This window comes from Carya illinoinensis, chromosome 14, assembly GCF_018687715.1.
Source record: "Carya illinoinensis cultivar Pawnee chromosome 14, C.illinoinensisPawnee_v1, whole genome shotgun sequence".
In the NCBI taxonomy this organism is placed as follows: domain Eukaryota; kingdom Viridiplantae; phylum Streptophyta; class Magnoliopsida; order Fagales; family Juglandaceae; genus Carya; species Carya illinoinensis.
In genome coordinates, this window is record NC_056765.1 from 616,317 (window position 1) to 630,586 (window position 14,270).

Here is a 14,270-nt window from a genome sequence, read left to right on the forward strand (position 1 = left end):
TGTCTGTCTGAAAATGTGACTCAAATTGCCTTATGAAAAAGCTTTAGACGAGGGAATTGATGTTGGTGCATAGACCAGAACAAGAATAGATTGTAAGATTGTTGGCAACGTCAAGACGTGGACAACACGTTTGACTTATACCGAGCACTCTCACGCGCACGTAGCCAGTTAGCAACCTGCACCATAAAAAATAAATGAATAAAAAATAAAACGCAAAAATATGTTGGCAGCCTTATCCAATCACTCTCACGCGCCATTAGCATAAGTGTATTACCCAACCCCTCCCCTTTGACCCTATCTTATATTTTAAACAAGAGAAATGATATTTGCAGTCGTAATTATGCAAGTGGCATGCAGTCGCTTTGAAAAAAATGAATTAATATGGAATCCACATGAAAAAAAACTAACTTTTTAATCGTGGACCTTACTTTTTTTCAAAGCGATTGCACGGCGTTTGCAATTCCACGACTGTATGTAACATTACTCTTTAAAGAATGTAAACAAAGTTTAGAAACTTGTCCTAATCTATTTATTTTCTATATTTTTTCCAATTTTCTTAGCATTATTAAATTCTATTTTGTAAGATTTGTGAAGTCCCTATAAAAAGAATCAAAATTAAAACTTCAAATAAGAGAATAAATTATTATTTGATGATAATTTATGAATAAAAATATATAAAATTATAACCAGTAAACTTGTCTGAAAAGTCAATGTACAACAAACGCAAGATGAAAAATGAAATATTCATTAAAAAATAATTTGTAGATAATGAGGTGATTTTACTATTTACACAAAAAAAAAAAAGGTCTTATGATAATGAAAATTGCTACATATATAAATATATTATATAAAAGTAAACTCACAAGTTGATATAATTTTATGAGATCTATTAGATCTATTTTATAATCTGACATATCATATTAAGACAAATCAGTTTATGAATTTATTTTTATATAATTCTTTTATATCCAAAATATTTCTCATAATTATATATATATATATATATTTTTTTTTATATATGTATATACCAACTATTATAATTTATTGGGTGTCTGCGTCTAGAAGGTACGCGCGAAGGGGCACGTGGGGCTTGTTCTAACTGAATATGTATGCGCCCGCCACTCGTTAAAGAATCAACCAGCAGGACTAGTTCATTCCCCAACGATTGTCCCACATTTTCTTTGGTGGCATTCGCATTCTATTATTATTATGAAACAAGTTTTTTTGGAAAATAATAATAATAATAATAATAACGTGAAAATATAAGAAAAAAATAATTCTTTTTGGAAAAAACCAGTGCAGCATATTCCTCGTATGGATCTCTTCTGATTTTCCTGAATATTTTCTTTCTTGTCTTTCCAACATCCAATTACATGCAGGCAAGAAAGTTATAAACGCATGTTCCTTTTTGGAGTTTGTCCATTTCGTCTTCTACTTTTTCCTCTGCATGATCCCAAAGTTTGAGCCTTCCTGAGCCAAGACATGCTTTTCTTAATCCGTAAGAGTCTTTCGTTGACGTTTAGCTTGTTTTCTCGTTAATTTTGAACACTGGCATATATTTCTCACCTACATGTTTGATTTTTGGCTTTTCTTTTGAATACCCTTTTTGTTTCATGCAGCAAAGAAGCTGATAAGAGCCCTCGTTTTCATTCAGATTATTTAGCAATCGAGTGTTTCTGTTTGTAAGAGGTATATACTCCTTTCTTTTCTGTTTTATATGTTGTGATTCTTCCATATAAAGTTTTTGAATTGCATTTGTCCTGGACAACTGCTAAATTTGTATGCAGCGAAGGAAATAATAAAATGGCTGTTCTCAGATAGCGGTTTTCGTGATTTGTGTAGCGGAAATTGGAGGAATGGAGACGTCTACACGGCGGGAGAATTGTGATCCCGACAATGTTTCAGGTTATTTTTTTAACGTATGAAAATATTTTTCAGAATTTTCTGTCCCGAAATTTACTTTTGCAAGAGCGAAACATGAATCTTTGCGCGTTATGTAAAATCATCTGGAGGAGGAAACCATCGCAAATTCATATATAGAAAAGCGAACTCTGGTTAAAAAATAAAAATTTGTTTAAATACCACATAAAAAGAAGAAGCAAAGCATATAATCTTTTTTTTTTTTTTTTTTTTTTAAGTTTGTGATTTTCCCCTTTAAAGATTGGTCTCACATGAAGAAATATGCCTCATGAGCTGATACGTAGGAGGGCTCAAATAGATAAGGAACAAAAGCTGTGTGCCTTTTGTGTACACAGGCAGCTCATGAGACGTGCTTAACGAGCCTGCTTAAGTTTTTTGGCCTTAAAGTGCTCAGGGATGCCTCATTTTGGAGTATTTAGGTTAACCATAAGAATGTTTCTAAGAAACTTGATCGTGTGGTCAAGTATTGTTGTATTCTAAATTTGCTTGTGCGTACGTGTTGGTTCAATGGTGCTCTTCCGTTGGATAACTCTTGGCCAAGGTGAGCCTGGTATGTTGGATTTGGGGATCATGTGTCGTAGCAATAACAGTTGCCTGGCACTCTGTGCTTAAATTACAAACTGCCTTCATAATCTCATCTTTTCATCTGTTTGTCAGGATAAATGGCGCTGGCTTGTAATTGTTCCGGTTTCTATTTCCATATTAATGGTTTTTTTATAAGACTAATCCTTAGTGTTTTGTCCATTTGAAATGATTTTTATATGCATTAACCATAGTTGCTCTTTCATTTTGAAGTTTAGGCCTTTCAATAGTTTAAATCTGTTTTCTCAAGTTCAAGTATCTGCTGTTGAGTAAGGTGATCACTTGTGAGCTACATATTATACCCAAGTAAAAGCAAAGAGTCATTTCAATCTATTTTTTTCATCTTCTGGGAGGGTGTGCGTATCAATGTATTAGTAAGCTTCTTTGGTTTTTGCTCATTCTTTAGATCTTTAAGCTTATTGTATCATTTCATGATTGCTTGATGCTATTCAATTGTCAATAGCATTGTCATCTTTAAGCTTATTGTATCATTTCATGATTGCTTGATGCTATTCAATTGTCAATAGCATTGTCCTCTTTTGATATCAGACATAGCTCTCTTTTGGAGAAGAAGCACATGATGTAATTGTACTTTCTTCTTGCCAAACATGATTTTTTTAATGATGTTCTGATTATATGATTAAAAATGTTCCGTGTAGGTTCCATGTCAAGCTTATATGATCTCCTATGTTCAGATACACCAAATTGGAGTTTACAAAGCAATCGAATGTCAAATCCTGGTGTGTTGAGACTTAATGTTTAAGTTACTTGTTTAAAAACCCCTTGAGCCAATTTTTCAACCTTTTTATGAATGTCAATTATCAATTGAAAACAAATAAGAAACAAAGGCTTATTTAAGGAATTATAAACATGAAAAAAATCTATTCATCATCCATTTTCTCATCATCCTATGATGTGGCATTAGATGATAGGTTTACAAGTAAAATATAATAAATAGTCTCCAATCATCTAATGCCACATCATAGGATGAGGAGAGGATGATGAGAATCAGGATGATGAGTATCTATAAACAGATCATTTGATCAGTTCCCAGAAAAATAAAAGGTTAATTAGCGACTAAAGTTACTATATTACCACTATGAAGTGTGTCAAGTTATTACTTAAAAAAAAAGTGTGTTGAGTTATTAAAGCTCCTTAGTTTCTCACAAGAGAGCTAGAAAACTTTTCTCTCGCTGGATGTTTACCAAACTCTGGGTTCCTAAGCTAAAGTGAACTTCATTTATATGCACATGTAAATTGATGCCCTATGCATGAATGCTGGCTATCAATTTCATATAATACTTTAGATCACAGGTCTTGCTCATAGGGAAATTATATGTATCAAAATAGGTGATTTTCATGCCATATGTTTGCTCTGAAATCTGATTTTTTTTTTTTTTTTTCCTTTCGCTGAATGATTTTTTTCATTCTCTCAAGAATTTCTGGCCAAAAATGCTGGTAAATGCTTGCCTTGTCGTGTGCACTCTCTGTAAAGTACTTCAATTTTGTGATGTTTAAGATTATAGGTATGCAGATCTCAGTATTTAAAGGACATGATACCTCATATGAAATCCTGTGATTGAACTGCTTGATAAAGCTCATGTAACCTTGCATGACTTCATAGACTTATAGTTTTTATTAATCAGGTCCTCAACAAAGGTTGGAGAGTCTTTCACATCAATCCGGCAATATGTTCTGTGCAGATTGTGGATCTCCTGATCCAAAATGGGTGTAAGTTATCATATCAGGTTAAATAGGATTTATTTATTTCCTAATTCCTTGTATACTTCTAATCTAGAATGCTTCACTTCTGGTAGCAATCAAGCTTCAAAACTTGGTCTTTCATGGGGGCCGCAGTCACCAACGAGTTTGATCATAATCCCCCTATTTTTCACTCTTAAAAACTAAACCTTTGGTGTTCTGCCTCACCCCATCAATTGTTAGACTCCACTTCCCACATGTAAACATAATAAGTTCTAGGTCAAGCTTGAAAATTAAGTGCATCTGGAAAAACCACCACTTTTTTTTGCGTTTGCTGGAATATAAACCTGAAGCCAAGCTAATGGCTCCCTCAAATGTTCCTAAGTAGGTTATACATGTCATTCGAGAGGAATGGCATGCACTCCATCCCAGTTGTTAAGCACTATCTTCAACATATTCGGCAAATCATAGGAGTGGATGGCTCGGGTAAGAGGTGTGTCTAGTGAAAGGGTTCCCAGGACAGTTGGACTCTGAAAATAAATATAGCTTTTGCTTCCCATGTTTTTTTTGTTTTTTGTTTTAGTTCGTTGCCACTGAATCTTTTATCTTCTTCTTATTAGAAAGGAATCCTCTCTCTCTCTCTCTGAAGTACTGCTGTTTTTGTTATGATTAAAGATGAAATCATTATTCCGTGATCTTATTTCAATGATGCTATCATTCAACATACAGATCTTATGATTTCTCAATGATTAATGGAGAAGGGAAACTCCTGAGTCTCACGATGTTCATTGAAGTTTATTTTTGGCAAATCAATAGCTCATATTTGCTTGCATCCTAATTATATCTGGTCGATGTCAGATCCTTAAGTCTCGGAGTATTTATTTGTATCAAGTGTTCCGGTGTACATAGAAGCCTTGGTGTGCATATTTCAAAGGTATGGTTCCATGGTACCCAAATATGTTCCTTGACATAGTCTTCTAAAACAGAATTCCCTAGTTAGAGATCACATAACCATAACTTTGCATTGGCATCATCTGTCCACTTTGAGACTTTTGAATTTTATTGAATATGGAATTCCCTAGTTAGAGATCACATAACCATAACTTTGCATTGGCATCATCTGTCCACTTTGAGACTTTTGAATTTTATTGAATATGGATCTTAGTTCATGGAGAGAGAGCGTGCTGATATAGATGTAACAAGCAGGAATCACCACCCAAATAACAGGCTTTATTGCAACTATTGCTGCCACACCCTCTTGCCCCACCCCTCTGATGAAGTCTGGAATTAGATGTTCTCATTTCATGTGCAACTGTGTCAGGTTTTGTCAATGAAGCTAGATGAATGGACAGATGAACAAGTTGAGGCTTTGGAAATTCTGGGTGGAAATTTTGAAGTTAACAAGAAGTATGAAGCTTGCATTCCAGATAAACTTAAGAAACCAAAACCAGAGTCCTCTATTGAGGACCGGGTTAATTTTATTAGGTAATGAATTACAGTACTTATCATACTTGTGAATGAAGCATATCCCTATCTAAATCCAAGATGTTCCTGAATTCAGGAGAAAATATGAGCAGCTAGAATTTCTGAATTCTGATGATTCGATGTCTTGCCCCTTCTCACCATCTCATAAAAGGAGTTCATCAAGCCCAAGCAGTTCTTTGAGCACCTACTCTGCCCAAGATAAGAAACAATATGAGAAACAAACAACTAGAAATCGTATTGGCCAGGCATTTTGCAGCAACTGGGGAAGAAAAGACAATGAGCACAAGGCCTCTAAGAAGAGCAACTTATTGGTAACGACTTCTTGATTTGGTTAATGCATTTCTTATCAGGTACCTGGTGATTGGATGAACTTGTCTTTGCATCTGGCTGTGGAAATATAATATGTGACTGGAAATTTCATTTTCTTTTCATTCTTAAGGTTGGAGAATTTTGGGTTGATTTTTTCTAAACCCCAAATCACTCCTTTGAAGAGATACGACAATTCCCATAGTTCTGAGATACATTTTGAATTGATCCCGGGCACATGCAAAAACACATCAATTTGTGGTTTTTCTTTGCAATGAGAATGGACAAACATCTAGGCCCTTTAGAAAAATTGTGAATAGAAAGTTCTAGCATTCAAAGGCATCTGGAATTACACATACATGAATCTGAGTAATAATGATATTAAAACTTTATATTCCCTCCATGATATAAATTTTCATTCGTTCTTGTCTACTTTGGAAAATGAAATGGGAACCTGAAGTTATTTTATATTAAACAATTTGATTGAAAGAAAAGGCATTAAAATATGTTATCCAAATCAAATTTTGGCTTGATATGGGTACTGAATCTTATTTCTTTAAATGTACTCTTTATAGGTAGGCATGGTTGAATTCATTGGATTGATAAAGGTCAATGTGGTTAGAGGCACCAATCTAGCTATCCGGGATGTTATGACTAGTGACCCCTATGTCATCCTTGCGCTTGGTCATCAAGTGAGCCTCTTCTCCTCGACATTATTACTATTTTCTTTCACAAAGAAATAGATACGTCTGTATTTAAAATATAACTCCTCCATATATATTATTGCAGTCAGTAAAGACACGTGTCATCAAGAGTAACCTGAACCCAGTGTGGAATGAAAGCCTGATGCTGTCAATTCCAGAAAACATTCCTCCTCTAAAAGTGGTATGCTGAATTTTATGGTGTGAAATCATTTAAAAAATAGCATATGAACAAAAATTGGACTATCCCATGGGGAACATTCTTATGCAAATATTGGTCAGAGTTTTTGGCTGTCATTTATTGCCAAAGACACTCCTTCCATATGAGACCAATTGATCCTTTCCTGGATAGAACATGTGTTACTTATTCCATCTGCATGCTTGTCTTGGGAGGCAATTAGATAGGATAAGAGCTTCTTATTTCATTCAATATAAGTGAACCTTTTTGGCAGGATAATCTTTTCTTAGGGCCTTTCTTGCTAGAGAGGAGTCATGAATTGGCTCTCTTAATTGCCAAGACAGAACCTCCGTAGAATTCCAGAGGCCAAGAACATGGAGTACAAGTAAAAGAAATCTTTAACATATTCTAAGATGAATTTCGTAGTACAGTTTACCACCCCCTCCTCACCCAACAAGTCGCTCCTATGTCTTTAGCAACCAAAATCAAATATGAGATCATCATACATACATATTTCTGGTTTATTCTTTTCTGGCTTTTTCAATGAAAGAAATTTTCCGCTAATTGCCGATTCCGATCAGGTGAGACATCATTACTTGACGGTGACACTGGCATGAAATGTAAAACCTCCAGCTTTTGTTAATACCTTTTTTTCTTTCGTATGATTTTATTCAGCTTGTCTATGACAAAGATACATTCAAGAATGATGATTTCATGGGTGAGGCCGAAATTGACATTCAACCCCTTGTCGTTGCTGCCAAAGCCTATGAGAACTCCGTGATCAATGAGTCGATGCAGCTTGGGAAGTGGTTGGCAAGCAAGGATAACACCCTGGTAAAAGATAGTGTCATCAACCTAGAAGATGGGAGGGTCAGACAGGAAATCAGTCTCAGACTGCAGAAGGTTGAGAGAGGTGTGCTGGAGATTGAGCTTGAGTGTGTTCCTCTTACTCAATAGCAGGCATAATTAGAAGTTAATGAATACACCATAGCCCAGTCAAGTTTATCCTCTCATATGTTTTAAGGGCAAAACATCGATTCTTCTCAATACACAAATTCTAACCAATTCCTCTTAACTACCAAGCTGAAAGCCTGAAAATGTGAGTAATATGGCATGTAAACATATAGGGCTGTGCAACTATTTTTCAAAAAGATTTGGAGATTATGCATAAAGCTCTACCTTCCCACTTCAGTTTTGTCATTCTTAGCAGAGACTGTATTTCGATATTATCCAGTCAACTTGAATCGATATATAGCTGTGATGTCCGAGAATCCTTTAAATGGGAGATACATGTATTTCATTCTTGTAACCAGGTTCTGAAGTAGGATTTCACTAGGCAGTCAGATTTGAGATTTGTCTTAAAAATCAATGAGGCGGATATGTTGTTTCCATACACAATTTATGATGAATATGATCCACTAATGGGGATAGAGCATTCAAATCAACGTACAAAAAGTATAGCAATCCGGGATCTGTAAACTCCATAACCATGGATTAACTTATACCTAAGGTCATGATTGGCTCCATATCAATGCAGACAAAAATCCTACTTCAAAAGAAAGAGGATTTGAGCACTTGCAAATACTAATACTCCCCCAAGTCCTAACCTCCAAAACAACAACTACAACAAAAAGAAAGGAAAGAAAACGATTACCCAGAAGAGATCTTCATAGATAAAACGTTTGAAGCACTTGCAAAGTCTCAAGCCAGGGAATTTTCCTACAGCTTTACATAATGGAACATGACTAAAATTCGAATATGGAATGGAGAAAGCTCTGATGCTGTTCAGTGCTTTTGTCAATGTCTTGTGCCATGCACCCGGGAGACTGGATATCAACTTTCAGTTTCTGCAACTCTACGAAAACATTAATTCAGAAAACCGTCGCAGCTTAATAAAAAATGGCGAGTACACAGAATTTACACAAATCAATTTCTATAAGGAAAACAAGCAAACAAATAAACAGAAAGAACAAAGATAAAGAATAATTTATGCTAGCCATGAATCCTTGGGAAACCATTGCTACAAGCATAGACCCAGAATTATGAGGATGTCTTAAATAAAGGTTGCATTTTTGCCTTAGAAGAAGATAGGGTGACAAACAACCAACGAATCTTTGGGGTTAGGTTTCATTTAGGGACGTTTTAACAGCAATAATGTGTATCTCAACTGTAAGTAAGATTTTTTATTTTTATTTTTTAAGATTATTAGCATTCTTTGTCTCAACCTAACTTAAATTTGAAATAGAAATTTACGGTCGTGAATATCTAAGAATCGTGTAATTACTTTAAAAATAAATAAATAAATATAAAATTTATATAAAAAAAATTATTTTTAATAATAAACTTTAATTTTTTTAAATAATTGTATGGCAGCATTATTTTTTTAAATTACAGGAGAGACAATAATTTAAATTTTAACCGCGTATTTAATTTGTATTAAAGGAGAAAAAGTGGGTTGTTGGCCCACCCCTCACGTATTTTATTATTTTCAATAAATTAATAACACTAAAGTTGTTACCTTTGAAGCTACGTCTATTCTTATTTCTCTTTCGTCTCCAAAAAGCAGCTTCCTTTTTGAATTCAGCTCCTCTCCTATTCTCCCTTCCTCTGCGACTACCGAAGACAGACGCCCCTGACGTAATCGCCCACCTTCAGCGCCAGTTTCATCGGATTAGCTCGATCATCCCACTGCCTTCCGATCGTTGTTTCAACAGTGCAGATCCACCCTCACCGCCCGTATTCTTATTCGCCCAAGTTTGTTCCCCGGGAAGCCTTGATTTCTCTGGGTTTCGGACCTAATTTCAATTATCCAAACGTCTCCTTGATTTCGTTACCACCTTCCCCAGAAAATAAATTTCAAGAAAAAAGCTACAAATTTTTGTTGAATTTGTTACGTTTCTCTATGGCGGAATTCGAGAATCACGCGGAATTCTCGGTCAAATCCAAATCCTCATCGTTCTTCAATCGCTCCCTTACCTTGAGCAACCCGACCTCCACTGTTTCCCCTCAGAAACCCTACCTCCAGGCCGCTCTGAGTCTTGACCGGAGCGGCTCCGGTTCGTTCCTGAAACTCTACAATTCCATCGAATCGGTCCGGTCCGCCGGCAATGCCATCAAAGGTAAGGTCAAGCAGCTCCGCAGTTTTTTTGAATCCTCGACAAACGGAGAGGAATCGCAGCCCCAATCGCAACCGCAATCCCAATTGCTGCCTAGCAAGCTCAAACCTGCAACAAAATCGATCGGTTCGGGGTCCGGTAGCTCCACGAAACGTTTACCGGGCACTGAAGACCGAATCGTTGTGTACTTCACGAGCTTACGCGGAGTTCGGAGGACCTTCGAGGACTGCTATGCGGTGAGGATGATATTACGGGGGTTTCGGGTGTGGGTCGATGAGCGGGACGTATCCATGGACTCGGCATACAGAAAAGAGTTGCAGAGTGTGTTGGGAGAGAAGAATGTGACCCTGCCACAGGTGTTTGTGAGAGGGAATTACTTGGGAGGCGCTGAGGTGATCAAGCAGCTCTTCGAAGTTGGGGAATTGGCGAAAATTTTAAAAGGGTTTCCTGTTCAGAAACCCGGGTTTGTCTGCGAGAGCTGCGGGGACGTGAGGTTCGCGCCTTGCGATACTTGCAATGGAAGTAGAAAGGTATTTGACGAGGATGAAGATAGAGTCAAGAGGTGCCTGGAGTGCAACGAGAACGGCTTGGTTCGGTGCCCGTATTGCTGTTACTGAATTTGGCATTTTTAGATGCAAATTGTTGTTGTTGATAAATAACTGCTATATTGGAGAATCAACGATATTAATGTTTGATAATTGATGAGTTTTTAGACTCCAAAATTTTATTTTGGATGAAGAAAAAAAACTTGGTCATAGGTTGGGGAGAATTGATGATGTTCTAATCATTCTCTATGAACAGCATTTTGGATAATAATGTATGTTATTTCAAAGTGCAAAATTGGTTTTGGGTGTGTTCTTGAGTGTATTTTTCATGTTGAGGGGAAAGGGTGTCTCCTACATGGAATTGTAAATATTTTAGTTGAACTACTGAAAGGGTTTGCAAATGTTGTTAAATGATGTATTGTAATCAAAATGGGTCTATTTGATACCCAATTATTTTGTTTTTGAATGTTATTTTGTATTAGTGGCACAAGATTCAAGGAAGGAACAAGCCAGTCTGGATTTGTTACAATTAGATTTTTTTCTGTGAGGATGGATATGTGAAGAATGTTTGTATAAATGATGTAGATATGACTTTGTGGTTGAATCTGCCATTTTGATGAAGCATAAAATTTCGGTTTTAGTGTATAAATTCTATTTTATGCCCGGGAAAGTGTCTCTCTTATCAAGGAATGGAAGTACTAGTTTTATGCTGTGCAGTTGTGGCACTTTGGGCATTGCATAATGAAGTGCATGTTGCCACATGATCATTTATTAAAGAGATTAATCTGCTTAAAACCTTTTTATGCTCCTGAATATCCATCGTGGTTGATTGCACACGAGTGCATATATTTAGACGTGCTTTTGTTCATGTTCATACATTTGTTCCTATATAGTTTTGGTACCCTTATTAAATAAAAGTATAAGGATTCATATAATTTGATGCCAACTCCAAATTATAGGAGTTGAATTGCATAAAGAAAAATATTATAGGAGTTGAATTATATTTGGCAAGGCAAAGATCCTCCAAAAAGTAATAACCAATCCAAAGCCCGCTGACAGACTCACACATCTATCCCACTCACTCAGCAAGAGCAAGTCTTTCAGAATATCAATTCCAGATTTTCAGCCATATAACATCAACAAGACAATAAGAAGGTCATCAATAATATCCTGTGAAATGTATAAGCAGAAGGGGGTGAAAAATATGCACTTCACTTGCGAAGAAAGATGGCAACAATAATATTACAAATTTACATAATGGTAGTAGGTGTTTTAAAGAGAGGTAGCTACTGCTATTCGGACTTAAATATTGGGTTGTTTAGGTCCCCAAACCAAGCAACTGCAACAAACAACCCATTCTACATGCATTCCGATAATAATAATTATGATAATATTCATTCCAAGAGAAAATTTGTATACATATATATGTGTGTGTGTGTGTGTGTGTGTGTGGGTGTATATGCTTCAATCTTCAACCAATTACTGAAACCACTAGGATATTTTCATCAAATTTTGATGAACTGCAGCTCTGTGTCAAGGGCAGGGCTGAAAAAATGCCAACTTGAATCATGGAAAGCACCAAAATAATCATCTGAAACTGTCTTGATTTTAAACTCCTTTGTAAATGGACGAATGGCCAAGATATGCCTTGCTGAATCAACAACAGCTGAGTGCTTGAACTCTGAAACATGCTGCTCATACGTCTCAAAGCTATTTCCAAACAAGACTACCCTATTCAGTAGCTCCACTCCCCAATTTGCATGCAATAGATTGTCATACAACTCTGCCTCACAGTGTGGCATAAAGAATATTGTTGGCTTAAGAGCACGTCGATGTCCTTGCTCATTTACTGATAGAACAGAACAACCTAGAGCTTCCAATACCTGAGATTCTGTAGCAGAAAGAATAGGGTCGAAAACCTCAATATCTCCAATCCAACTCAACTTTTTCTTCATCAAGATTGCAAGGCTAAGCTGCAGTCGAGGGGCTTCATATGATTCGATGCTGCCTATGCCATAAATCACCATTTGCATCTTTGACTCTGAGCCTAGGACCCTATGCAAGCAGTGCAAGATTTCTGGAGTTTGGATTTGATCCAGTAAAATACGGTGGAATGGAGAGCTCTCAATTTTCTTAATGCAGATCTGCATCTTCTGCATTAATTTAGATGTTCTGATAGGATTGGTTTCAAGATCAGTTGGAGCCCATGATTGTTGCTGTTCCACAGATCTAATTCTTGGCAAGTGTTTCCTCTGTCTTCCACGACGGGGTAAAACAACTGTCCAATCTCCATTTAAACATTTGGCAATGGTCAGGGTTTTTGCAGATTCTGCCATTGCTGTCAAGATCCTCTCTTCTCTTCTTTTATTATATGCCACTTTCAGGACTATTCTGGGGCAAGTTAAATGGAATGTACGTGAGTGGTGAGGCAGATTATCTTCATTTTCATAAGAGAAAAAAGTATGGAGGGGTGGTTCGTTTCTCATCAAGGGGAATGGGAGACACTAGTAATGTTATACCATAATACAGCTTTCCAAGGGTGCACACCAACCATCACAGAAAGAGAAACAGAAAAGTAACTCAGTGGTTATCTAGCAAGCTCATATCTCTCAGCCACGCTCCATGAATTTGAAAAATGGGAAGAGATAAAATGGGGAGAATTGAGGTAATGCTTGTATATAATTTAAGCATGCCAACTTTAAAATGCTTTTACAATTGAGGAACCAAGACACAGTCTGACACCTCAAGCATAGGATCCTAAGCAAATTAGCAATAGATAATGATCATTTATTGCAACTTAACAATCTAGGACAAAACGGAAAATTATAAACGTAACCATCCCTCCCCAACTAGAGAGCAACACAATTGAATTCAACATTTTGTTCGTTTGGATTTGATTCGGCCATCGACATATAATTCACATGAGGTTTATTGTTGTATTAACTACATTACCAATATTGAACCCAAGAAAAGCCAGTATTGGACGGAATTCCTTGTCGATTCTCAGTAATGTTCTCATTTGGAAGGGGCTGATATATTTCACTCAGTATGATAATTTGATTTGCTTACAAGGGAACACGATGAGCGCATGACAGCATGGGTTAGAGAGAATCGGATTAGGTTAGACAATGTGCGGTTAGACAATCGGTTTTTTTGGTAAGGCACGGAATGTATCACGCGTGTATTATGCTCATGATAAATGAAATGGGTTCTTCTTCTTCTTCTTGTTCTCCACTCACTACAGAATAGAAGATATGGCAATAGGGAAGACTCTAACATCTGGGTACTTTGCTAAACAAAAATTGAACTCAGAAACACAGGAAATCTACGCCTGAGAGCAATTGGAAAATAGAGCTGAATTAATCACAGTCCGATCCTAAAATGTCAACTCCTTGATTCTAAAAGTAGAAAATTTTCCATACGCTAGCAAATATTGTTCTGCCCACCACCATCTATCTTGCAAAACATTGCACCAAATAATAGAATAACGAACTAATAATTTTAAAAAATAAAGTTGGGTTTTATTGATGATACCGTATAGGCGTGGTTGAGCGGCGGCAGAGGCAACAATGGCGGACGGTAGGGGAGGACACAGGTAGAGTGGTCGTGGATGGAAGGGTTAGATCAACCACCCGGTTCAACTCGTTTCCTCGATCCGCAGCCTCTGGAACTGTGTGCTAGGTTTGGTTGCTGCCGTTATAGTGAAATCTGTGTCGTTATTAAAGATGTCTTTTTT

The 14,270-nt window shown here is 36.6% G+C and overlaps 3 protein-coding genes across 10 annotated transcripts; 2 read left to right on the forward strand and 1 right to left on the reverse strand.

Moving 5' to 3' along the window:
- The first annotated feature begins 1,210 nt into the window (after positions 1-1,210).
- Positions 1,211-8,194, forward strand: LOC122294326 (probable ADP-ribosylation factor GTPase-activating protein AGD11). Of its 7 annotated transcripts, none has more exons than XM_043102961.1 (11): positions 1,226-1,498; positions 1,620-1,689; positions 1,843-1,905; positions 3,162-3,242; positions 4,149-4,233; positions 5,062-5,137; positions 5,525-5,688; positions 5,765-5,999; positions 6,570-6,686; positions 6,784-6,879; positions 7,549-8,194. In XM_043102961.1, the coding sequence occupies exons 3-11, from the start codon at positions 1,857-1,859 to the stop codon at positions 7,828-7,830; spliced, it is 1,185 nt and encodes a 394-aa protein (XP_042958895.1). In that variant the 5' UTR covers positions 1,226-1,498; positions 1,620-1,689; positions 1,843-1,856; the 3' UTR covers positions 7,831-8,194. The 7 variants fall into 7 exon arrangements, with proteins under 7 accessions (XP_042958897.1, XP_042958895.1, XP_042958896.1 ...); XM_043102962.1 differs by having other exon boundaries at positions 1,620-1,682; XM_043102959.1 differs by having other exon boundaries at positions 1,227-1,498; positions 1,818-1,905.
- A 1,197-nt stretch (positions 8,195-9,391) lies between these two features.
- Positions 9,392-11,000, forward strand: LOC122294330 (uncharacterized protein At5g39865-like). The gene has a single exon (XM_043102967.1). The coding sequence runs from the start codon at positions 9,776-9,778 to the stop codon at positions 10,604-10,606; it is 831 nt and encodes a 276-aa protein (XP_042958901.1). The 5' UTR covers positions 9,392-9,775; the 3' UTR covers positions 10,607-11,000.
- A 749-nt stretch (positions 11,001-11,749) lies between these two features.
- Positions 11,750-14,240, reverse strand: LOC122294328 (protein SENSITIVITY TO RED LIGHT REDUCED 1-like). Of its 2 annotated transcripts, none has more exons than XM_043102966.1 (2): positions 14,069-14,240; positions 11,750-12,920 (listed from the first exon to the last, which is right to left on the reverse strand). In XM_043102966.1, exon 2 carries the CDS (start codon positions 12,868-12,870, stop codon positions 12,040-12,042), a length of 831 nt encoding a protein of 276 aa, XP_042958900.1. In that variant the 5' UTR covers positions 12,871-12,920; positions 14,069-14,240; the 3' UTR covers positions 11,750-12,039. The 2 variants fall into 2 exon arrangements, with proteins under 2 accessions (XP_042958900.1, XP_042958899.1); XM_043102965.1 differs by having other exon boundaries at positions 11,750-12,925; positions 14,069-14,238.
- Positions 14,241-14,270: the final 30 nt, after the last annotated feature.